General features: G+C 48.4%; 1 protein-coding gene across 3 annotated transcripts in view; it reads left to right on the forward strand.

Annotated features, from left to right (window-relative positions):
- The window catches only part of DDX4 (DEAD-box helicase 4), a 1,871,246-nt gene that overhangs the window by 1,063,884 nt on the left and 780,708 nt on the right, over window positions 1-26,654 (forward strand). For all 3 annotated transcript variants that reach the window (XM_069627287.1, XM_069627289.1, XM_069627288.1), the window contains exon 12: window positions 9,271-9,315. In XM_069627287.1, coding sequence (XP_069483388.1) covers window positions 9,271-9,315 — 45 coding nt within the window. The remainder of the gene's footprint in view (window positions 1-9,270; window positions 9,316-26,654) is intronic.

Consider the following 26,654-nt stretch of genomic DNA (forward strand, 5'->3'; position numbering starts at 1 on the left):
ATTTTGATGGCAACTGTATGATGGACAAAAGGTTCCGAACCACGACACCTTACTTAGTGAGAAGCCCATCTCTGGCTGTCCGATCAGCAATTATGCGTTTAAGATTTAACCTATGGCCAACAAGGGCGGTTCTAGCCGATAAACTTATAATTCAAGAATCAGAAAATATATGTCGATTTTGTCAGTTGACTGATGAGAAGGAAGCCTTGAAACATCTTATTATTGAATGCTCTCAGTTGGTTTCATTGAGGTTAACACACATTGCAAATCTGTATTGTCTTGCGGATGTAAATCAAGAGTTACAGTGGAAAATAATCCACTCAGCCCGCTTAATAGAATTGCAACTGCTAATTCCTTGAATGCTTTGAATTTATAATACACATGTGAGTGAATTGAAGTAGACATATATGAAATGAAACAAAGTAAGTCAATCATGTATTTAATTGTGTATTCAATTAGCATTGTTTTTGCAATTTGTAAGTGTTTTTAACATATGAGAACTAATATGTAAATCATTTTTTTTTTGTAAGAAATAAGATTGTAAAATGTAATTAATTTAACTAAAAAAATGTAAAAGATTGTTTTTCATCAAGAAATGTGTTGGTGCACCTAAAACTCTTATAACTACCTTTCTTCCCCTTTTATATATTGACAAAGTGCCATTTTGCTCGGTTTTCGCCAAAGTACTGTTGATGCTAAAGTGCTGCCTTGCTTAACTTGTTCACAAGACAATTGGGTAGTGTTGCTGGTGTGTTTAGGAGTCTAAACCTGTAGAACTTGTGCTTTCTCTCGCTCTGAAGAAATAGAGTGCCATTTCTGCTTAGTTTACACTGTGCCGTTTTGCTCAGTTTTCACTCTTGCTCCTGTTGGGTAGAATTCTCATTCTATGGCTAATTTCCCCTTACCTTTAGAGGCCCCCAGCAGCTTTGCTTGATTTTTTTTCCCACTCTTAGGCATATTTGCTTTGTGTGTTCTAGGCTATTTTTTGTGTTCGTCTATGGGGTTTATCTCACCCTCACAGGAACCATTTTTAACATTTGTTACACTGCACCGTCAGTGCAGTGACACAGGGGTGTCGTAGCGACCCCCAAACATAGACTCCATACCCTGGGTCTGACTACTGTCTCCCATTGACTTTACTAGTCGATTTTTATGAACTAAAACAACCCATCTTACTATGGAGGTACTGGGAAGGGTTGTTAGGCAGAATCCTGTGCAGTTCCCCTAGGGAGCACTAGACAAGATTAGGACTAAAGGTGAGAGCAATAAATCCCCTTTGATATCAGTCTGTACCACAAAGATTTAGTTGGCAGCTGTGGCTGGGCAGTCAGACTGATCTCAAGAGGGAGATGAGCAGTATTCAGGGTTTACACACTAGGCCTACAAGACTATGGTACAAGGAAACACTGACCAAAGCTTTGTATTAAAAAGTAGTTATATATTTATTTTATACATTTCTAATAAAACACATGTATCACATTCATCAAGCAAGTTAAATTAAGTCAAAAGAAAAATAAACACACTCCCTAGTTAAATTGTAGACCAAGTGAACCAGAGTGAAAACTGAGCAAAACGGCACAGTGACAACTACACACAAGGGATCCTCTAACAATTCCTCACAAGGGAGGAAAAGCACAAGTTATATAGAAAGTCTCTTACACACCCTAGCAACACTTACCCATAAATGGCATTTCACAAGGTTTAGAAAAGGGAAGGAAAGGGTAGTTGTAAGAAATAGGTGCACCACACAGTTCTAGATGAGAATCAATCTAAAGAAGGCAGGTCTAACAAATGTAGCCAGAGTCAGTAGGCTTGTGCCAGGGTCAGTGGTACAGGGCAAGGGCCCAGGAGCAAAATGTACTTGTAGCTGCAGTCAAGACTTTGGTTAACAATGTTGAAAAGGTGGATGCAGAATGCGAATAGACCATGTTGAGAGAGGGGCGGCCAACCCAACAGGTAGGTAAAGGATTTAAAACACCTTTAGTGCTACCGCGAAGAAAGGGCCCTCTGGCGGAACAATGTACCTTTTTAAAATGAGGTGGCTCCTGCGGTGGCGGTTGTTCCTGCTAGTTCCTGCAGTTCGAGGGATCCATCAGAGGAAGAGAGGCTCTCGTCGTGGAGGAAGGTTCGAGTTACTGCACTTCCCAGGGATGAAACCAGCCGTGGTGCTGCCCAACGAATAAAAGGTACGCTCCTTTAAATCGCGGTCCGGGTGGACTGGTGCCTGGCTATCCGGCCTCAGAGTACAGGGTACGGGAGATTCGATCAAGGCAGGTCCGGGAAGGCGATTGGCAAACTGGTTGGCCCCACCAGCTCAAGGGAAGAAGGCTCTTGCAGATGAAGATCTTCTCTCGTGTGGAGAAAAGTGGTGAGACGCTGCAGCAGGGTTTCACCGGTGGTTCAGTCGTTGCAGATGTCTTTGGCCTCTCTCCTCTTCGGCTTCTTAATTCCAGTGGCGACGTCTTGCTCTTCCAGTCCTCAGGACCCTGCTTTTATGCAAAAAGATCCCCATTCATGCAGCCTAGCTGTCACTCACACAGTGGACTGGTCATCTTGGCGGAAGACACTCCAGCCTATCAGGATAGAGTGCGACATGGGTTGCTGAGGCAACCCTGTCCAGGGGTCCTACTCCCCAAACCCCCCGTGCCCCCTCTCCCACACAATGGACCCACCCCAGACTTAGTGGCACCGAAAGGAGGGCTTCTCGGCAGAAGCCTGCCAAAAGGACGAACAACGGATCCCCGACCTGGGTTAGGAGTTTAGAGAAAGACACGAGAAAGAAGTTATATTAAAGTTCTGGCAAATTAAAACCTACCGGAGTCAAGTTAATATTAAAATGCACCGGCGGTATGTTAGAGGCTGTCAGAAAGTGTGTGAAAATCCCATAGGGAAATATTTGCGGTTGAATATTTATGGTTGTAATCACTGCCACCAGCCAGAAACTTTTGAGAGAGGGACAGTACGGTACCCTCTCGAAAATGAACATAGGAGAAAAACTGTTAACCCCTTCCAGTACCTCCATAGTAAGATGGGTTGTACTGGTTTAGTTCATAGGATTTGACAAGTAAAGTCAATTGGGACTTTACATGCCCTGGGAGACAGTAGTCCGTCCCAGGGTATGGAGTCTGTTTGGGGTTCGCTACGACACCCGTGTCACTGCACGAAGGGTGCTGGGTAACACGTGTATAAAGATGGTTCCTATGAGGGTGAGATAAACCCCATAGACATTAAACACAAAAAAAAGCCTAGAACACACATAGCAAATATGCCTGAGAGTGACAAAGAGTCTCACTCTTAGCAGGTAAAAAGAAACAAACCCTTCAAATCCAGCAAAGCTGCTGGGGGACTCTATAGGTAAGGGAAATTAGCCATAGAATGAGAATTCTCCCTAACAGTCCCGGGTCAGAGTGGACGATCAGCTCTCTGTTGGTTATGCTGGAAGGCGTTTAGTTCAGGCTGTTTCCAAGCAGACCTTGTCCAGATGGATCATTTTGACGATCTCTGAATGTTACCGGTTGGCGGATAAGGACCCTCCAGTAGGCTTACAGGCTCACTCTACTAAGGGTGTGGCTGCCTCCACGGCTCTACAGAGGGGCGTCCCAATTCGCAGCATTTGCGAAGCACCCACGTGGGCTTCTGTCCATACCTTTTGTGAGACACTACTCCCTGGACTCTACCCATGGGCAAGATTTGGCCTTTGGTAAGGCAGTCCTATATTCAGTAATTTGATTGGGCACTCTAAATTTAATGAATTTATAAATTATTTTCCCACCTCCATACGTTGGTACTGCTTTGGGAGTCTGTCAAAGATGTGGAATATGTCGGAAGACACAATCCCCTCGAAGAACAAGTTACTTATCTTACCTGGTAACGTTCTTTCGATGGGATGTTCCTCCGTATTCCACATCGTAGCCTCCCAGCCTGCCCCACTACAGAATTTCTTATGCGATTGCAGCTTACGTTTCCGCAAGGCTTTCTGCAGTCATACTGGCATGAGATTGGTGCCACACGTTCTGGGAAAAAACTGCAACTGAGGCTAAGGGTGTCGTGCTTCCTAGATGTAACATCCGGTGACATCCACCATCGACGGAGGCCCTCTAGGGACAGCGTATCGATGTCATCGACGCAGGACGCCTACGCCGGAAAAGTTTACGAAGCAGCACAGATGTGGTCATTGCTGTCAAAGATGTGGAATATGTCGGAACATCCCATCAAAAGAACGTTACCAGGTAAGATAAGTAACTTGTTCATCTGTCTAGATTCCACCCTATCTTTTCAGCAACAAACTAATGCAGTGGCTTCTGCAGCAGCTTATACATGCAAGCTGATAACAGCATGCAGACCCTTTCTTACAACTGGTAACTATCATCCTGGCCAGAACGCTCATCTTGTCAAAGATCGACTACTACAATGCACTTTATCTTGGGACTAACCAAAGAAATATTTACAAACTGCAGGTTATCCAGAACAATGCCATTAGTGCTGCTTTTAATTTCCCCAGGAAACTACATATCTGAGACACCGGACGGAGCCTTCATTGGCTATCGTTCGCCCACAGAATTTCACTGAAAACACTTATGATCACCCACAAGTGCCAAGCTAACCTTGCCCCTGAATACCTGGCCACCGCTTCACCATACACACTGCCCTTCGTCAATTGAGATCCACCTTTACTCACTCGCTGTCCAGATTTAAGCTACAAAAAGCAGGAGCAACCAGCTTCCCTGACCTCACAGCCAAACTTTAGAACACCTTCCCCAATCAATTGAGAGAGGAGCCTTCCTTGCCTGCCTTCAAACACAAAACAAAAAAATGGCTCTCTAAGCAGGATATAGCAGCATCCCGTTCATAATGTTCCTCTGTGTGTTCTGTATTTGGCCACTGTAACTTTGAGCACCCACACTTTTTTGTTGTAACGAATGTACCATTTCATATATTTAATTTGGAGAACATGGTTTCTAGGATGGAACCGACCTTGCTGAGCTCTAGTATTGCAATTTCAAGTTTGTTTAGGTTTTGGGGCAAGATCACAAGTTGGTATTGAGGTGTAGCCCACGCCTTATTTGGTTAGCGAGAGGGTTGTAACCTGGATACCTTGCTTTTGATAGTTTCAAGAAATGTATTCTTCGCACAGTTTGTTGTGCTTGGTTGTGAAAAAACGTTTCGTTTATTTGGTTTATTAGTTTGTGTACATCCTTTGTTGGTACCATTGGGGTTCATATATCCCCATGCAGTCAGCCGACACATGTTTCGACCCCTAGGTCCTTCTCAAGACTATGGTATGTGCTCCAGTGCCCCCTCTGGGGTTCTGTAGGTCGATAGTGTAGGTAGTTCTGTGGATACAGTGGCTTTTGTTAGCCAGCCAGCAGGGCCTAACAAGGACCCGTACAAGATACAGTCAAGGGGCTGGGGCCCATAGCAAGTTGGGGAGAGCCTGAGAGCATGTCAAGAGGTCTGAGGCCCACACAGAGGAAATCGAAGTTGAACAATTCTGGGTTACCCTGAGAGATCCCAGAGGGATCGAACTAATGTGAGAAAGAGAAGTACAAGAAGCTGAACAAAGTGTTTGTGGACGCAGGGCCAAAGGAAAAGACACTTTGTAATTATAAGTTCTACAGTCCCGCTTGGCAGGATAGTGTACCAGACTAGGCGGTGCATGTTTAAGTTGAAGATAGAAACCAGGGGAAGGGTCTTTTCCACCGGATCAAGGAAAGTCTATTTTTGTGATAAGGTCTACAGTTCATTCTAGCAAGAGAATGAACAAGTTATTACGTGTGTGAACTGAAGAAGAGGAGCCCCCTTCATACTTGGAAATTAAGTTTAAAGATTCAGTCATTGCATATTTGCATTACGAACTGAACACTGAATTCAGAACAAGAGAAGTCTTCTTTTGGATTACGAAGATGCACACTTTTGCTTAGTTTAGAGTAAGGGACGGAAATAGGTTAGGACACAGGCCGGAGGACACTTAGTTACAAGACGTCCTGACAGGCTTAAATATTTTTGTTGAGGTAGGGCAATCCCTCATGGTAATGGGGAATGATAGGTTTTTCTTTTTATTTTACAACAAGTCTTTGCCAACAAACATGCTACCACAGTGTCACTCGTACTTCTACACCCTTACAATACTAAGTTACACCATCCTCACCTAGAACGAAGATGGATGACTACACAAAAACACACCCAAAGGAGGAACAGAGAAGATGCAACTAACAGGAGAAACTAGGACTCTGAGTATACTTCCAGAGGTGGTAGGTAAGGTACTACAATAAAAAATGTTCTCTCGTTGAAAGCATGAGCGATTGTGACCTTATCAGTCTCTATGGCCCAAGTGGACTGCGGGGGCGGTTCAAAGTCAACATTACCTGTATTCAGTTCTTGGTGGGCTGACTCAGTCAGACCCGGAGCCAAAAATGGATGCAAGCTGATCAGGCTCAGTTCGGGCATGTAGGATTGTGGAGGCCCTGGCAGCAAGCGGGTGTCGAGTTGGGGTGAACTACTGCTCTTCAAAGTTGCCGTCGGGGTTAGGAACACTTTGCAGTTGGCCAGGCCGTCTCACGCATTAGCCGCTGTGAAGGGCTGACTAGTGACGCTCCAACTGTTTAAGTGGGCGGGCGATGGTCATTGATGTGGTGATCGTGGGTGTGTCTGTGAGATTGATGAGCGGGCAGTTTTAGGGCTAGCTGGGCTGAGCTGTGGTTGTAAACCCCAGCTAATCGACGAGTGTCGTGATTCGGTTCTGGTCCCGCCATTGAGCAGTTGCTTTGGGCACAACCAGTGACGCGCTTCACTAGGACATGATGCAGTGTCGAGCTGGTTGAAATGCAAGCAATAGTTTGGCTGTTTGGAGGCACTCGGATACCAGCACCAGCTCCTTCCCTCTTATTCAAGATGCAGTGAACACTGGGCGACCAGTTTGGTGCCGTAAAACATGGAGCTTTGGCTGGTCTGGCCCTCCGGCTGCAGTGAGACCTCTGCAGAGGATTGGAGGACAGGATGCTTCTGTTCAGGGTCTACTGCCCTAGCTTAGGAGAATCGTTCCAGAGCGGTTGGTCCTGCTCCACAGCACTGGTCACTCCCGATTTGACCTGGGAGTAGTTAGGGGACAGATCTTCCTTCTGTCTTTGACAGCTCCTTCAACTCAGGCTGAGGGCTTTACACAGTATCACTGTCCCAAAGGAAGTCTAGGGAGTTCTTCAGAATGACAGTGGCCTTAAAGGATCTGAGAGTAATCTGCTGAATGAGTGAGATGCCCCTTCTTTTATTGGCACATGTCTCCATGTGATTGGTCTGCTAAAGCAGGCTAGGTTTAGACCAATACCTGCTCCTGGCCAGAGTGGACTTTGCCCTGTTGATGTCACACTAAGTGCTTTACTCCAGAGGAAGTGGAGGGTACAGGGAAGGGAAAGGACACAGTGAGAATCAAGATCGTGGAAGGCTTCTTCCAGTGACGAGAGCCCTCCTGCCCCTTCCCTCCTTACTGACAAACAAAACCTTTAGACGTGCAGCACCCACAGTGTGAGGCTACTCCTTCCGAATGGGTTTCCTCCTTTGATACCTGGTCCCAGGACAGCTGTGTGGCTGTCTCTGGGGAAAGGGGGAGGGAGGTTAACGGGGTTGTTTACCTGACCTCACAAAGGGGATCAAAGCGCGGCTGGTGGGTCACTGTCATTTTGGCAGGATGAAACCATCTGACCCAAATACACAATCCCTTCCACAGCAGATCTGACGCACAGGAGTCCACATGTGATGTCAATTTTATGACTTCCACGATCAGAAGTAGTGCCATGCACTTCGACAAAAATCCTGCATAGCTTCTTTTTTAGTGATGACCCATCTACCAGCATCCTAGTTTTGGTACAGGGGATCCTAAATGCTGCCCCTGTGATGTAGTGACTTGGCTGTTGCTGCAGCGGTTAAGTTGCTGTCGTATGACCTTTTGAACAGGGCACAAGCACACTATGCCTTTGGCATGGATTTGGAGACACGGTGGGGAGGGTCTGCTTAGTAATTACTCTTTGGAAAAGGAATCGCCTGCATCATTTTATGTGTTAATAAAAAAATGTAAAAAGCCAGTGCTTTGAACTTGTGCCAGATGGCCATTCCTCACAGTCCTGCTGCTGGATATCTTCAGGGAGGCTACATGGATATCAGTTGATAACTTCACAAGGTTCGACTCTGTCATCATTGATTCCACATGGGGGTCCAGTGTCAGCCACGTGTTACTTCGCCAACTGTTTGCGACTGGTGATTTCTTACAGGTGAGCCTTTACCTCTGAATGGATTACACACTAGTACACATTCATGGTAAACAGCATGTGATTCCTTGAAATATCCATTGCTGGAGATGGAATAAGTTACTTGCCTTAAACGCCTGTTCTCCAGCTTTGGTATCTTACATAGTCACATGCGACCCTCCCGCCGACCCTTCACATGCCTCTTCTGGAGTCATATTGACACTTTAACGTTCACTATGCTAATCTGAAAATGTCCAGGGGTGGAGCTAAGAGATACCTTTCTTTTTTGGCTGTGTTGCAATCTTGCCCAAAACGACTCTAAAAGAGCACTAAAGTGACTGCAGTTTTATATTTAAAATTAAACTGCCTTAATATTGCCGAGGATTCCCAGCCTCACTAAAATGCCATGTGAATTTGACAAGGATACCATTGCTGGAGAACAGGAGTTGCAGATACACAACTTAGTTTTGTATCTATGATCGTATATTTAAGTGGACTACACATAAGGAAAAGTTTGGAATCCAAAGCAGCGAATGTCGTTTTTGTGGTGTCCCACAATCGGCTCAGTCCTTGAAATATCTAGTGATGTATTGTATCCATTTCGAGTTGCTAAGAATTAAGGAATTTGGAAGTCATTGGTACTCAGGAACAGACCTATCTAGGATCACACTATGGAATAAATGTATGTGGTGGAATAGTACTAATCTGGTTATTAGTTTAACGAAAATTCTTGAAGTACTAAAAGAACAATTATTACTTGAAACCGTCTAGATGTTGTTCAATGAATACTAAATGAATATTTATAATTTCTGCTTTTGAGAAGCTCTACGTATAAATTGTTTTAGCAATCAAAATGACATTTTTTTATTTCCTTTTATATATTGAAATGAAGATGTAATTTGTAAAGGTTCTCTTGATGAGCTAAACACAAAAAAAAGTAACCTATTCTATTCTTTCGAGAGCTTGAATTGCAAGCAAGTTATCTCCCCTTTTTTCAGTTGAGCTTAAATTTGTGCCTAATTTCTTTTCAAAGGTCCTTGGAAATCAGATGAGGGGAGGGAGAATGACGATAAACCAGGTAGTTGAACAATTTATTTTTTAAATTCTGCGTTCAAAGAAAAATGTTGTTCAATATTAGTTTTTAATTTGACAGTGGCTAAGTAACCTCAGCCCCACCAATTTGCATACTTCTCTGCTTCTCTTAAAATGGCACACACACAAACATTTTCTTTAGCAATGTTTTCCCATCTGGTCTATCTCCATTCGACCTGTGCAATTCTTGCATTCATGGTTTCTTCTATAGTAAACCTTAATTGTATTTTCTTTTGCCCTCTAATGTGATTGACTATTTCTGAAAGTGTTGCAGATTTCATTTTAATATTCCTTTGTAATTTATTATGTATGTTTCATCCATATGAATCCATTTAGGGTGCATTTCCTTGGAACATGTTCGTAATCTGTTGTGCTTACAGCACATCCATATTGATAACCAAGTGGACATGGCTTTACTGTGGAGGTTTCTAAAATAGCTCCAGAAGCTGTTCAACAACATGTTTCGAGGGCTATCAAGAAAAACCATTCATATCTTGTAGTGTTCATTTTTACCTAATTTCTTTCATTTAACCTAATTACACTATTTGTTAAACGCAATATGAGGGCTTCATTATGATACATCAACATTAATTAATTCTCAACAGGTGTGCTTTGATTGTGTAGGCTGTTGCATACAACACAAATAGCAGGTGTATTTTAGTTGCAAAAGAGCATGTGTGCCTGTCAACAATTAAGTGACAATGGCACCAGGATCAGGAGAATCCAGAGGCTTTTGTATGAAAAGTGCACAAAGTTAATTTAGTAGTTAGGACAATGTAAATGCATTTTTTTTTGTAGGCTGTATAGTGAAGAATTTGTGTTGCCTGGTACGATTACAGTGCTCCAGTTACTGGTCTGGCTGCAGTGTCTAGGACCGCAATCTTCATCCTTTGGTTTGGCAGATGTTTTGAACTGCAATTACCATCAACCCTAGCCAGGGGTCAAGTTCTAAAATAAAAGTGGGGAGACTCATTAACATACCAATTGAATGTGTTATTACCAGAAATTAACATATCAAAGTGCCCTCTGGAAAATGTGGGGGGAGACTCTGTCCACCCGCGTGTACCCTCGACTTGTGCTCTGACCCTAGCCTCCATAATCAACCGTGAATAATCAAGCATGTCATAGTCCATAACCGCTGTCGTGCCACAGGTTGCAGACCTCTGGTCTAGGACGTTCAAAGGAACCGTTTGGAGCCTGACATCAAGTGTCGGGCTTGGACAACAATTGGAGCAATGTCTAAAAGAATGTTGCCTTGGATACAACTCAACCGTTCTCTTAATTACCCACCTTTTCTTCATTGGGTCTCACCATCTAAGAAAATGTACACCTCAACTGTGCTAGAGCATCGTCTCGCCTATCCCACATCCACATTACACCTTTCATGCCCCACCACCCTCCTTTCCCTAAATAATCCCTGCAGCTCTTAACCCAGGCTGTCCTTGGCCTACTTAGATCAGGGTGACCTCATGGTACTCTACGCTTTTTCCAGAGATCTCTATGCCTTGCTGGCAATTCAATGTTGGTCAACTGCTAACTGGCCCCGTTTGGCCAAATGGAATAGTCTACAAGCACACTTTCTACCATCAACAACTGACCTTTGTTCCATTGACCAAAGGGACGGATCTGTGGCCTCGTTTTTTACATCGTTTTTGCCAGTTTTCCAACAAATGGGTTATGTGCAACTGGTGGCATTACCCACACTTTCACTTTGAAGTTAGACGAAAATCTCCCCTTTCTGCGGCTTCTGTGCCGCTCTTTGCAGCCTTAATGGTAGTACTGTGTGTGGGTTACAAAAGCTACTCCCCGACCTTATGCTGTGAGAGTGGGGCTCATACTGGAGGTTCATTTGTATACCACGTTGCTTCTATGTGTGTCATTACGTCAATCCATACGCACTCAGGAATGTTTAATGCTGTCGCATAAACCAGCGTTCCTCCTGTCATAGGTAGGATCTGCCAGGAAAGGAATGCCTAGAACTAAGTTGCATCATGTGTGGAAAGTTAAGCAGTTTACCAGCTGATAATGCTGACACTTGCAAAGGTTGGCTTTCCCTGCTCACCTGTTTGGCCCCAATAGATTAGTGCTGTAGTGTTTTGCATAATTAGTGGGAGATGGTTCACTCAGATGTGACTCTAATAGACCATTCTTCCCCACAAGTCAGGGAAAAGAACAAACAGTGGTTTATCAAAAATGTATTTAAAATAATAACTTTTTTCAATTAACTGGGTCTCCAGCTTTACTCTTGAGGCCACTACTTTATGGGAATGTATATGAAACCATTATTGAATCCAAAACGAAAATGTACCTGCCTCTACAAATCTTACCAAGTCTACAAAGGCATCCACTCCAAGGCATACACCCTTGGAGTGGAGCCTACCTGAATGGAGTGAGTAGTCACAATATGCATTGTGTTGCGAGTGTCTGGTTTTGGTTGTGTGACACTGCCTGAGCCAGCCCTGACTGAAACTGGAATGCATACATTGTGCACCGAAAGGCTGTGGAGTATCCCCCAATCCACTTCCTGTGTTGTCTGGTTTCTGGTGAATAGCCTGAATGCCCGTGATTCTGTTTGTATGCTCCCTTTATGAATGCACTTGTTTGATTGGCTGGGTGAGCCCGGCTCAGCCTGGGTAAATGGGGAGTGTTTACTGTAACAGTGGGCCTCACACTCGCCACCTTGTCAGAAGCTGTAACAAAGCTGAAGTAATCTTAAGCTTGTATCCTGGAGTCCAGTTGGAGGAAGAAGTCTGCAGCTGAATTTCTTCACCAAATCCCAAAACTGCTGTGCTGATTAAAGGAATGGACCAGAGAGGACCTGGATAGGTAATCTCTTCCCGAGCTACAATGGAACATCGTGCCACTACTGCTCTTCACCCAAAGGGTCCTGGAAGCCAATCCTGTGTGCCTGCCATCCAGAGAAGGGATCTTCGTGTATCCAGAAGAAGAGTGTCTGTACCTCTTGAAGCCACAAATTTCATCTGTCGCCAAGGGTCCCGAGGAGAGTTGGTGACAACTGGAAACCAGTTTGCGGAGTATTGCCCCGAAGAGGGGCGATCCCTGGCATAGTGCTGCTTGACACCCAGAGCTGCAAAGTTCCAAATCATATAAGAATCCTTCAAGAGGGGTGGGGGTGCATCTCTTCCAGGACATATGTCCACTTGTCAATGTCGGATAAGGTCCAGGGTTGCTGCCTGCAGTGAAGTGTCTGCTGGTGGGTTTCCCACCACCAAATTCCGAAGACGCCCCGAGTGCCCAGACTTGGTGAGGGTCTGCAGTCCTGTGCAGTGGTCTTGTCCAGGTTGCCCGAAGCCATCCAGTGGTCCGTGCTGCAGCACTGAAGAACCTAAATCTGTAAATTGCGGAATCCCGTAATATGTCACCTACTGCTGTCACTCCATGCGTCCCCACCAAAAGTCATCCAAGGCCATCAAGGGTCCCATCTTCTGCTATGCTTTGTCAGGGTCCACGCAGTTTAATCTTTGGACAGCCACAGCGATAGTAATGACCCGCCAACGGAGACCACAGTGAATAACGAAAGTGCTGCCTTTACGACACTGCTTGGTTTCTTTCATCTTCTAGCCATTGACATCCCAGTGACTACATCCTCGAGGGCTCTCAATGTGTAGGGCCAAGAAACTACACCACTTATCCTCCCAAGCAAGGTACTGCGACAAGGAAGAGCATCGTCCAGGTGTTCCAGATTTGTCTTGGATCATGTTCTCCTGTGGCTTACCAGGTATTTAGGGGTAGTGGGTCCTGTTGAAAAAGAAGCCAAGCATTATTGAACATATTTGTACTGGGCTGTAATACAAGATAAAGTACACCTTTTCTCTTCCCTTACATGTTGCCTAGGTGGGGGGGGGGAATCCTCACACTTTATTGCCGAACTACTTTAAAGAAAGCATTTTGCCAATGTTACTAATCTAACCTGCCTTTCTACAGTAATGTCTATGCGATTATCAAATGGTATGTTTTTCAATAACTGTCAGCATTTGGTGCATTCTAAATTGAATCTGTATTGTGGTACCACATAGATTGATATATATTTACTATTAGGATAGTGTTTTCCGAGTACAAAGTGTGTTATCTATTGTATTTATTTTTCTGAACCTTGGTATGGCCATTCCTTTGTGGGGGCATAGGGATTCGCTGAACCAGCCCTCATCACCTCCTGAGTCTGCGCCTGGCTGCTTGTCCAGCGTTGCAAATCGTCTTGGATGGGGTACTCTGTGCCTCTTCCACAACTGTATAAAGTGCAAAAATGCAGATACCCGCCTCCAGACTTTACAGTAATATCCCTCACAGGCCCATCCATTCTTAGAGACCTATAATTGTCATAACTTTTCAAAGGAATGGCATTCTTTGACCCATTGAAGAGATGTGCATGTCCTCGGCTGTTCCATGAAATAATGTTTCTGATGTTTGTTAATCTGCTTAGAATCGCATGCTGTGCATAGTCTGACATCCATTGGTAACAGCGAAGTATTGCATCTTGTCCTTCGAGAATTGAAAGGGGACGTCGACATGGGCGTGCCTGTAACGCTATCACTACATGACATGTAGTGTACCCCAGATCTCTCGCGCGTCCAGGTCCCTCAGATTGTTTTTTCCCGCTCAGATACCTGGTCGACCTTATGCAGTGTTCGTAAAGAACATTGCTATTGTCCAACCGACCTTTGGTCGAATAATTCTATAAAAACTATTTAAGATCACCCCTTCCGTCCCTTAGCTCGACGGCTGTTCCAGTCTACGCCGAAGACATGCGAGAACTTCGACGGACGGTGATTCTGTCGGCGTTGCCGACCACGTGTCCGGGCCATCCTCCGGCCTATACAGTAGGGAGAGTGGTGTTGGGGTGGACATTTCTTTTCAAACTGAAAATGCCTTTCCTTTTTCTTCCTCTTTCTCGTTTGGTGTTAGTCACTCTGTGTGCCCTCAGCTATGGAGAGGACTCAATTTAGATTTTGCCCTATTTATAAGAGCAAATTCCCATGGAAGGATAAGCACAGACTGTGTAACCGATGCTTGCCCCCTCAATCACAAAGAGGAAGGGTGTGCAGCTTGTAAGCTCCTCCGCCCCAAGACCTTAAAGGAGCGTAGGGTAAAACGGTAGGCGGCCTACGGTATGTCCAAGGCTGGGAATTCTCCCACTGACGCTGCCACCGAATGTGACGACGGCGAGAGTGACTATCAGACCTCCAAACCAGAGGTTGTTGACCTTTTGACAGAACGCTCTCGTTCCACATCGTCTGTCCCCGGCCCCGATAAGCACGGCGTAAGCTCTGCTATGGTGAAGTTACACCCCGGTGACAAAGACGGACACATGCACGGCACTAAGCATACAACCCTCAGCCTTACTTTGACTACGTCAAAGAAGACTTTGGTGCTAACGGGTACACTGGTACCACCGGCGATACCCGCCGACTGCCAGGTTCGGACATTCCAAGACAAAGGGCGCCACCCCTAAAATACATCCGCCGACACGCATCACAAGAAAGCGTACGGCAATAAGGTTTCTGCTTCGCCGAGGACTACTCGAGACAAGGCCTTACCACCGCCAAAAATCACGGCGTTACTGGAAAAAGTGGCCGATAAAGGCAACGCTTCAGCTCTGCCGAAAGAGACTCACTTACACTCGTCGGCTGCTACTCACCTCCCGTCTGCGGAAGATGTCGAAGACAGCCTGGAAAGAATCGTGTCCGCCGATTCTCATAGACGGCAGTTTAGGGACTCTTGGAAAGTTTCCGAGAGTCCCAAGGATCCGCTGAGATCTAAGGAGAGCGTTGATGGGTTGAGAGAAAGACATCGGTCACGCCAGAGGAATTCTCTGAAGGACTTTCTTCGATGTTGAGGCAACAATCTCTACAGTTTTCGACTGAAGAGAGTGGTAGAGGCACCTTTCCACCACCTAGACCATTCTAGGTCATCAGTCTGGACTAGAGAAAAGTTTGAAGACTGCATGGAAAGGCTGGACAGATTTGTGTCCCGTTCAGAACACCTTACACCAAGAAGGCCAAGGGATGAAAGCCCTTTTAACCCTAGAGCCGAATTCCCAAGGCTTTTTGACCACTCTTTAGAAGAGGACATATATAATTATGACCTTACTGAAGCGGACATTCCACCAGTTACTGTACAGGAAAATCCTTTTTCTACCGAAGAACATGAGCCCATTGAGGGCTGGGGGGGGGACCCAGATATGGGTGACCCTCAACCATGGCAGTCCCCAGATCAGCAAGATCCAGATACAGATGTTCTGGCTTTGGATTCCCCTCAAACGACCCCTACAAGAAACCCCTCTCCAATTGATGATCAGCTTTAATGTAATGTTACGTAAGGCAGCTGAACACTTTAAGATTGCCACTGAAGAGGACTTAGTTGAGGATATACTCAAAGAGAAGCAGCCAGCCAGGCTGTCCCTCTCCTCAATTAGATTACAAAAACGCCTGGCTCCCTCCCTGGCAACACCTGCTCTCACAAGAGGTGTAAACCCAAGAATTGAAACTCTTTTTTCCCTTCTCCCTCAGATCCTCTATACATTGGGTAATTCCACCCCAGATTCTTTGGTAGTCACTACCACAAGGAAAAGAGCAGGGGTCCCTTTGTCAACCGGCGAGGCACCCCCTGACAAAGAAGGGAAAAGACTTTATGCCCTTGGGAAGAGGGTTACCACATCAGCGGCATACTCTATGCGTATTGCCAATAACACCACTTTATTGGCCAGTTATGCCGATGCGCAATGGGCTTTAATGCAAGAAGGCCTACAAGAGGCTCCAGAACCTCTACGAACCAGTCTCCTCACCACAGTCTCTGATGTAGGCAAGTTAAACAGAGCATTTTAAAGAACACCTTGGATTCTGCCGAGACGGCCAGTTGAGCCCTGGCTCAGGACATAGTCCTCAAAAGACATGCATGGCTTCGTAACTCAGGATTTAAACCTGAGACGCAGGCGTCGCTTATAAACAAACCTGTGGAGGAGTCCATCTTGTTTTGGAAGGCGGTCGACGAGGCCCTAGAGACCACAAAAAAGGAACATGACACCCTAAAGAGTCTGGACCAAATTACTCAGACCGTCCATAAGGTTAGGTTTTGGAAACAGAAGGATTTTTCATGGCCAACGCTTCAGTCACCAACAATACTCTCCAGGAAACGGGAACTCTCCACAGGGAACCAACACTTGCACCACCCCGTACCCCTAAAGGGGACAGCACCGTGGTAAAGGAAGGGGCAGGAACCCTACCCCTAGAGGTTCCCCAGCCTCTGGTTCCAAATGACCTGAGGGAATAAACACAGACCAGTGGGTGCTAAAAACCATAGCCCACGGGTACTGTGTAGAGTTCAACCGGTCCCCAAAATTCAGACTTCCAGGACAACGAAGACTAACACCAGAACATCTTTGCATATTACTGCAAGAAGTTGAGATACTGGAACAAAAAGGAGCCATAGAGATTGTACCCCTATCTATCACAGGTAAAAGAAGGTATTTATTCAGTGTACTTCCTTGTACCCAAAAAGGATCTAACCATGCGCCCTGTTCTAGATCTGCCCCAGCAAACAAATTTGTAAAACCACAAATGTTCTGCATGGTCACCCTGCAGGAAGTAATTCCCCTGCTCACACGGGGGGATTACATGGCAACTCTGGACATGAAAGATGCATACTTTCATATTTTGATGTTGCCAGTGCACAGAAAATACCTCAGATTTATGATACAGAACAAACATTATCAGTTCAAGATACTACCCTTCGGCATATCATCTGCACCAAGGGTATTTACAAAGCTACTAACAGTAGTGGCAGCACACCTGCGCAGGCAATCCATTCCAGTATATCCTTACCTCGACGACTGGCTAATAACGGGGGACTCCTACGAGTCATGTCTGGCAAATACCCAAAAGACGATAGATCTGTTATTCAGTCTGGGTTTCTCTATCAATGAGAAAAAGTCCAGCTTAGACCCCAGTCAAGTCAAACAATTCCTATGGGCTCTAATTCGAACAAAGAACGGCCTCGTCTTCCCCTCCAATGAGAGGGTTCAAAACAGGTTATTTCAAATCACTCAATATGTAGCCAGTCGAGAGGTAACAGTACGCAAGGCTATGTGTCTGCTAGGAATGATGGCGTCATGTATCTACTTCCTCACGCGCGCCTGCGCCCAATGCAAGAGTGGCTAAGCAGCCAGTGGTGTCGGGCCAACGAACAGTGGGAGGATTTAGTAGTGGTTTCGCCGGCCCTAGTTCTCTCGCTGTAGTGGTGGTCGAGGGGAAACCTCTTGAAAGGGAAATCCTTCACCACCCCCGCAGTGGAAGCCACTCTAACTACAGACGCCTCCCTTACAGGGTGGGGAGCCCACCTGCTTCAGCAAACAATAAGCAGAGTTTGGTCATCAGACCTAGCGTCCAACCACACAAATCTGCTGGACCTGCTGGCAGTGTTCAAAGCACTGAAAGCTTTCGAAACACAGCTGCAGGGAAAGACTATCCTAATTCTCAGACAGCACCACAGCCATGTACTATCTGAACAAACAAGGGGGCACTCATTCTCCAGGGCTGTCCAAACTGTCTCACAACATTTGGTAGTGGGCTCTCAAACGCAACCTGTTCCAGGGGAACTCAATCTTCTGGCAGATGTACTCAGCAGAGACTTTCCGTTGCCCAGGGAGTACGAATGGCGATTGCACGGAGACATCGTCGCCAACATTTTCGCACAATGGGGCTTTCCAGAGATCGATTTATTTGGAACTCTGGAAAATGTTCAATGCCAAGATTACGCCTCCAGGTACCCCCAGAACCGCTCCAAGGGTAACGGACTCTGGATAACATGGTCAGGGAAATATTTCTGCACCCCAGATCCCCCGCCCCCTCCCCCGACACAAACAAAAAACAAGATGCACCAGGAACTAGTCACAATAATTGTGGCTGCCATGTGGGTCCGCAACACTGGTTCGCTCATCTGATGGAGATGTCCCGATCTCCTCAAATCAAACTGCGTTCCCCGTACAACATGTTGTCGCAAGACAGAGCGGAGACGCTTCAACCATGCCCGTAGACATTGAACTTGGTGGCCTGGCTCCTGAGGTCATAGAGTTTGGACACCTGCAACTCCCTCAGAGATGTATGGACATTCTCAGGGAAGCAAGGAAGCCAAACACCAGATACTGCTGTTCCAGCAAATGGAAATGGTTTGTCATCTGGTGCAACTCAAAGAGCATTAACCCGATTAACTGCTCTCCCACACAGTGTTATAGCCAACTCATTTACTGGACTCAAGACTTGTATTCAAGTCCTTTAAAAGTGCACTTAGCTGCACTTTCAGCCTACACTACGTAACAAAAAGTGTCATGGTGGAAGATACCAGTTATTAAAGATTTCATGGAGGGAGTGAAAAGAATTCACCCTCTCATATCTAACCCGGCTCCTGGATGGGACCTAAACGTGGTGTTGACTAGGTTTATGGGGGCTCCCTTCGAGCACATGCACAAAGCAAGTCTTCAAGACCTTACCCTTAAGACTGCTTTTATAATAGCTATTGCCTCCATCAGGAGGGTAAGTGAACTACAAGCGATCTCAATCCTAGATTCCTTTGTAACAGTTCAAAGACAAGGTAGTTCTGTGCACTCACACTAGATTTGCGGCCAAATTCATTTCTAAGTTCCATGTGAACCAGTCAATAGAACTACCAACTTTCTTTCAAAATCCTTCAAGCATGGGAGAAAGAAACCTTCACACACTGGATGTACGCGGCGCAGTCATGTTCTATATGGAAAGAACGCGCCCACTTAGGAAAACTAATCAGTTTTTCGTTTCGGTGGCGGCAGGAAGAGAGGGAGACGCAGTCTCCAAATCCACTATCTCTAGATGTATTGTCAAATGCATTACACTCTGCTACACTCTTGCTAAGAGAGAGCTACCCTTCAAGCCTAGAGCACATTCCACTCGAGGCACTGGGGCGGCCATAGCATTCATTGCACATTTTCCCCTTACATCTATTTGCAAAGTGGTAACCTGGAGTTCTGTACACACCTTTACAAAACACTATTGCCTAGACACTCATTCCAGGTCTGATTCTCAGGTGGGACAGGCAGTACTAAGACATCTTTTCACTACTGCTCCTTCTCACAACCCACCTCCGTGTACTGCTCGCTAGTCTATGCACAGCATGTGATTCTAAGCAGATTAACAAACATCAGAAGACATGCATTACTTACCGTAAAAGCATTTCTGATGTTTGTATCTGCTTAGATTCACATGCGCCCACCCTACCTCCCCGCTTGGATGGAAGGAACATAGACATCTTACTACTTTCTCGCTCTCTTTTCTGTACTCAATCACAATGGTCATAAGGCTCCCCTCCCTCTTGGCAGAAAAAATACAATCGGAGGGACCTCGACGCGTGAGGAATCTTGGGTACACCACACGTCACGTAGGGATAGTGTTACAGGCACGCCCATGTCGACGTCCCCTTTAGATACTCGAAAGACGGGATGCAATACTCCGAGTTTACCACTGGATGTCTGACTATGCACAGCATGTGAATCTAAGCAGATAAAATCAGAAATGCTTTCACGGTAAGTAATGCATTTTCTCGGAGATGCAGCACTTCTGTCCATCCCTACTAAGAGATTGTGCTAACCGTGAAGTCAGTTGCTTTCAGGAGGTAGCTTCGCAGTTGTTAGTTTGTTCTTTGTTTTATGTTGCGATGAGCAGCTATCTTTTTGGCAGTGGTTTCTTTTAGGCAAATGGTATATTGTTCTCTAATGAAAGAAATGGCATCAGTATATAGTATTATATGGATTCAGGGTGTGGGCGGAAAAAAAGTAGTCCTGGCACAACACCGACCAATACATGAAAGAAAAGGCAGGAGTCCTAAATTTAAGGACCCTTGCGCCCCCTGCACACCACTGGATTCTTTCATGCCCAGAAATGTAAAAAGACGCTATAGCAAAAAGGGGCGATTGTGGGGGGAGCGCCAAACAAGTTTCACAGATCGTGGGCTGAAACGTCTGATCTCCTTCCACGGTAACCACCGGCTGCCTCCCCCACGCTGCAGTGCCATCTTCCCCTCACCTTCCGGTTTCCTTTTTTCTTTCTTTTTTACTTCCCCCCAATCCCTTCAGTCAACTGCCCCACTTAACTGATTGTTGCACTGCACCCCGCCACAGTAGCTTCCCTCCTTTTCGCTATGCCTACTGCAATGGAAGAGGGCCTCCGTATGGAGCGCCGCGTTCCACAACCATAGCGACAATCTCCCGTTCAATGAATGAAAACGTTTATTTTTAATAATGGAACCCCCCTCCCCTCTCTGACAACCATCCCCGACCCCCTCCCACCAACCTCAGGGTTACCTTTTTGGTAACCCTGGGTGGTGATGGTGTTCTCCTCAAGCATGTGGTCAGGCATGGACTCACATGCTCATTCATGAATATTCCCCGTTGTCAGGCTGGGAATACTCGGTAAAGAAAAAAATCAGTTTCACTTCTGAACTTTCTCCTTGCAACCAATCACTGGTCTCTGGGTCATACTGCCCCCAGCCAATTACTGCCCTCTACCTAAGCCACTCCTCTGGCAGCCATCGTCTTTTTTTATGTCTAGTTTTTCGATCAATCGAGCCTGAAGCTCCATCGATCCACCTTCCGTAACATGGACCCGTTTTTGGATTCTTCAGCGTGTCTCAAGGGTGAATGTCATCGAGTTTTCTTATTGGAGGATTCCATAAGCTTCAAGGCCTAAGCCACGTGTACATGGCGATTGAGAAGTACATGGCGGATGAGAAGGACTCGGCGCCTCTTCAAGGTTTTCCCCGGCTGCAACCTGCGGAATGTTTTTTCGGACGACCGACATTCCCTGTGCCTTTACGGCCTGAACTCTGACCCGACGCACCTGGAGGATTACTGTGCGTGTTGTCAGGAGATGATGCCCCGCACGCTGAGTGATCGATGCAGGCGTCTCAACAAGTGGCTGCAGGCCAAGGCCCCTGCTCTGGGTGAGTCCCGGCAGCATGAGCGGTCTTCTAAGACCTTTGAGGGCGCCCCTCCCGCGGGGCCCAACATAAGGCTAAGCACTGCAAGTTCACTTCCACCGGGAGTGCTGTTGTGACGAGCTCCGCGGTGTGCCCAGGGCGAGTTCAGCATCTCCGGCACCTTCGACCAAGACCCAACGCTCAGGATCTTCAAAGAGGAGGAAGTCGGACCATCCGGACAAGCACTTGGAAAAGACCCTGACAGGCCCTACAGAGAAGGCCAAGGGGGAGCGGGACTCAGACCCGCCCCGAAGGTGAAGGCCTCAGGCTTGACCAAGGGCGTGAAGGGCCAGGTACATCTGACGAAGGCCCCTTCCATTGAAGGAGTGGTGGCGTCCCTCACAAAGGCTCCCGAGGCGGATCCGCGGGGCACGACTGTTGGGGAGAATTCTCTTCTAAGGCTAATTTCCCATACCTATAGTCCCCCAGCAGCTTTGCTGGATTTGAAGGGTTTATTTTTTTCTTCTGCTAAGAGTGAGACCCTTTTTTCCCACTCTAAAACAGATTGCTAGTGTGTGTTTTAGGCTATCTTGTGTGCTTCTGGTCTATGGGGTTTTTCTCACCCTCATAGGAATCATCTTTTTAACGTGTGGTTTAGGCAGAATCCTGTTCAGTTCCCTTAGGGAGCACTACAGAAGATTAAAAGCACAGGTATGAGCAATAGATCCCCTTGGCTGTACCACAAAGATTTAGTTGGTAGCTGTGGCTAAGCAGTCAGACTTATCTCAAGAGGGAGATGAGCAGTATTCAGGGTTTACACATTAGGACTACAGTACTATGGAGCAAGTAAACACCGACCAAAGCTTTGCAGCAAAAAGAATATATATTTATTTTACACACTCTGATGTTCACACACAAATCACTGTTCTAAACGCAAGTTAAATCGGTCAAGAAAAGTATATACAACTTCCTATTTAAATTGTAGACCAGTTTGAGCAAGAGTGAAAACTGAGCAAAACGGCACAGTGAAAACCAAGCAGAAATGGCACTCTAGCAATTTCTCAAATGGGAGGGAAAGGCCAAGTTCTCCAGCATGGGGTCTGGCATGGATTCACATGCTCATGAATATTCCCCGTCGTCAGGCTGGGAATCCTCGGTAAAGAAAAAACCAGTATCAGTTTCGTTTCTGATCTGTCTTTCGTAGTAGTAACCAATCACTGGTCTCTGCGTCATACTGACCACAGCCAATGACTGCCCTCTACCTAAGCACCGCCTCTGGCAGCCATCTTCAGATTTTTACCGCACGTTTATGTGTTGGGATCCTCGTGCTATTGCTCTCGAGCGTTAGTGCTATTTTTTTCACGTTTTTTTCTCAAAAGAGCCTCAAGCGCCACCGACTCTCCATCCGATCAACGGGGACCCGTGTCGGATTCGTCTGCGCCCCTCAAGGGTGAAGATCTCGTTGAGCTACGCTTTTGGAGGACTCCAGAAGTTTCTCAGGCCCAGGAGAAGGGAAGCTCGACGCCCGGAAAGCTGTTCAGGGTCTGCCCTGGATGCCAGCTGCAGAACGTCTTTAAGGAGGATGAACACTCCTTTTGTCTCTACTTCTTACATGAGGACAAGACACACGTGGAGAAGGACTGTGCGTTTTGCGGCAATATGTCGGAGCGGACCATGAAGGACCGCCACCAACGTCTCGCCAACTGGCTGGAAGGGAAGAGCCCGTCAGACGAGAAGAAAAGGAAGAAATCCGAGCGGTCTTCTAAGACCTTTGAGGACGCCCCGGCGACGGGGGTCCAACACAAGGCCAAGCACCGCGAGTCCGCTGGCACCGGGAGCGCCGAACGGTCGGGCTCTACGGGCGCCAGGCAGGGGGCACCCTCCCCGGTACCTTCAGCCACGAGCCCAACGCTCTGGGTCGGGTAAGAGGAAGGGCGAGCACCCGGCGAAGCTCCTGGAGAGGCCCCGGTCGAGCTCGAAGGCCCCATCGGAGGGGGAGCGAGGCAGTGTCCCCCCCTCAAGGATAAGGCGGTGAGCGCACCTAAGGTGGTGAAGGCCTTAATCCATCCGGCCAAGCCCTCTATCGATACTGTCGCGGCGGCCCTGGCTCCGCCTGTGGAGGCTACACCAGTGGTGGCGACCTCGGGGCTCAGAGTCTCCCTGCCACCTTGGAGGGAGTCCTCTTTTGTGCCCATCGATAGGACCCCCGTGAAACCCCCGGCGGGGAAGAAAAATGGGGGCAGGGCGTCGTCGTAGATTCGGCCTCAACCTCAGAGGAAGAGCTGATTGAGGTCTTAAGCCATGGCCTTGGCGTGGAAGAAGACCGGCCCGTCGGGATGGATCCCGACGCAGGTGACGACAACATCGTGGAGGGTGCCGACGGGGCTCCTGATCGCCCGTCGGATTCCCCTCTGCCAGTGCCGCAAGACAACTCGGCGGCCATTTTGTTGGCTATACAGTCCTTATGTTCAGAGATAAGGACGAGACTACCGTTGCCGATGGAGGAACCTCTCCCGTCGGGGGATCCTGAACTGGGACCTTCTGGTGTTCCCCCGCCCAAGAAAAGAAGGATTCACCCTCCACCTCCTTTTCAGCCGTCGCGCCCCGTCCAGTCCTCCTCCCCGTCCACCCGAGGGGATGATACGGGGACTGACACGGCAGCGACGGGTACGGACGACGAGGTATATGACGAGGATCTACCGTCGTCCCCTCCCACCAGGGTTTCTCCGCCCGACGAGATTGGATCGTTCCACTCCATGATCGCCAGGGCATCCGAGCTTTTCCAACTCTGCCCTGAGGAGAAGAAAAAGGAAGGATTCCTTTATCAACGGCGCGAGGCCAAGAGGAAGACGGTCCTCGCGGTGCCTCTACTGGACGACATTTGGGATGAGGGCCTCGCCCTCCTCAAGAACCCTTCCACGACGCAAGCTAGAAGAGACCGGTACGAGAAGAAGTACCGGGTCCCGGACGCGGCCCCCCTGTGCCTCCGGGCGCAGCCTACCCCGGACTCCGTCGTCTCTGCTGCAGCCAGGAAGAAAGCGGGGGGGGGTGCGGCCTCCACATCGACTTCCCCACCGGACGGCGAGGGAAAGAAATTGGACGCTATGGGACGCAGGGTCATCTCGTCTGCAGCGACGACGATTAAAGCGGCCAACGCCTTGGCTATCGTGGCCCGCTACGACAGGGAGCTATGGTACAAACTGGCTCCCCTGCTGGACTTCCTACCGGACGACAAGAGGGCGGATGCCCTGGAGATCCTACAGGAAGGCGAGGTGGCGTCGGACCACGCCATCACTATTGCGACGGACATCGCCAACACTGGGTTTCGCCAGTTGGGCAACGGCGTGTGCCTTAGGCGGCGTGGATGGCTCAAGGCTACGGACTTCCGTCAAGACGTACAGACCAGAGTCCTGGACATGCCGTTCGATGGGAACAACCTGTTTGGAAAACAGTGGACGATTCCCTTCAGGCCATTAAAGCGGACACTGAGACGGCCCGGGCCCTTGGGGTTCTGCAGCAACGACGGACGCCCTTTCGGAGCAGCAGAGGCAAGGGCGCCTCCAAAGGTTCCGGCAGCGGTTTCTCCACCTACCGTCAAGCGGCCCGCTCGTCGTCTCAGGAGGCCTAAAGAGGACGACGCAAGTCTGTCGGACTCCGCCGTCGTCGCCAAGGAGGTCAAGGCGGCAAAGCCTCGTCGAAACAGGATTGAACCGGCCGTGGGGTCGGGCCCCCACCGAAGCACCCCGGTGGGAGGCCGGCTGGCGAGCTTTGTCAACGTGTGGGAGTCCATCTCCACCGACCGTTGGGTGCTGGACGCCTTAGCCCGGGGCCATGCGCTCGAGTTTCAAAGAAGGCGCCCGCGCGTCCCCCCCGTGGCCAGGAAAGAGCTGCACGTCCCTCAGCTTCTCCTGGAGGTAAAGGCGATGCTCAGGAAGGGCGTCATCGAACTCGTCCCAAAGAGGCTTCGGGGCTCCGGAGTTTGCTCGAGATACTTCCTCGTGAAGAAGAAGACGGGAGGATGGCGCCCCATCCTAGACCTGCGACGTCTGAACAAGTTCATCAAGGCGCAGAAGTTCCGGATGGTCACCCTCCAGCACGTCCTGGGTCAGCTGGAGGAAGGAGACTTCCTGTCGTCGTTGGATTTGGAGGATGCCTACTTCCACATTCCCATCCTAAAGGGGCACCGAAAATTCCTCAGGTTTGTGGTCCAAGGGCGTCACTACCAGTTCAAAGCCCTCCCCTTCGGACTACGGTCGGCACCCAGGGTATTTACCAAGTGCCTTGCACCGGTGGCGGCGCAGCTGCCCCGCGAGGGGATCCACGTCTACCCCTACCTGGACGACTGGCTCATCCGAGCCAAGACGAGGGAGCTCGCCGTGGAGCACACGGCAAGGACTATCCAACTTCTCACGGACCTGGGATTTTCCGTGAACTACGCCAAGTCCCACCTGGTACCCGCGCAAAACGCACTGTTTCTGGGAGCGAAGCTCGACAGTGTCCCTTCTGGCCTCCCCGTCGGAGGAAAGGACCAGGTCCATCCTGGGCAAGGTACAGCGGATGTTGGTTTCCGACGCGGCCAAGGTGAGGTCCATCAAGTCCCTCCTCGGAATGATGTTTTCTTGCGTCTACCTCATTCCCATGTGCAGGCTCCGGATGCGCCCGTTGCAGGAGTTCCTGGACGCGCGCTGGATCCAAACGACGGGTGGCTTCGAGGAGAGGATCACACTCGACGAGAGTTTCCGCCGAGCGGTCCGGTGGTGGGGCACCCGCGCGCATCTGACGGCGGGCATGGACTTCCAGACCCCAGACCACCAGGAGACAGTGACCACGGATGCCTCCCTGGAAGGGTGGGGAGCGCACACCGAAAATCTGCACGCGAGGGGCCTCTGGCTCCCGACGGAGAAGTCCCTCCATATCAACGTCCTGGAGCTCCGTGCAGTGTTCTGGGCCCTCAGGTCCTTCCTTCCGTCCCTCAAGGGCAAGGTGGTGAGGATCTTCACCAACAACACCACCACCATGTTTTACATCAGGAAACGGGGCGGAACCAGGTCCCCAGCACTGTCCAAGGAGGCGCAGGACCTGTGGCATTGGGCAGTCGCCCAAAGGATGTTTCTGGTGCCGTTTCATCTGGCAGGGATAAAAAACACCATCGCCGACTCACTCAGCAGGGAGCTGCGCTCGTGCCACGAGTGGGAACTACGGCAGGATCTAGTGGATCGCCTCTTCCGACGGTGGGGCACACCCCAGATCGACCTGTTCGCGACGGCGACGAACTCCAAGTGCCGGAGGTTCGCCAGCAGGTTTCCCCAGGCGAGGAGCATGGGCGATGCTTTCTCGTTCCCCTGGGAGGGCCTGTTCCTCTACGCG

The sequence above is a fragment of the Ambystoma mexicanum genome, chromosome 6p (assembly GCF_040938575.1).
Source record: "Ambystoma mexicanum isolate Mex_15411 chromosome 6p, UKY_AmexF1_1, whole genome shotgun sequence".
NCBI lineage: Eukaryota > Metazoa > Chordata > Amphibia > Caudata > Ambystomatidae > Ambystoma > Ambystoma mexicanum.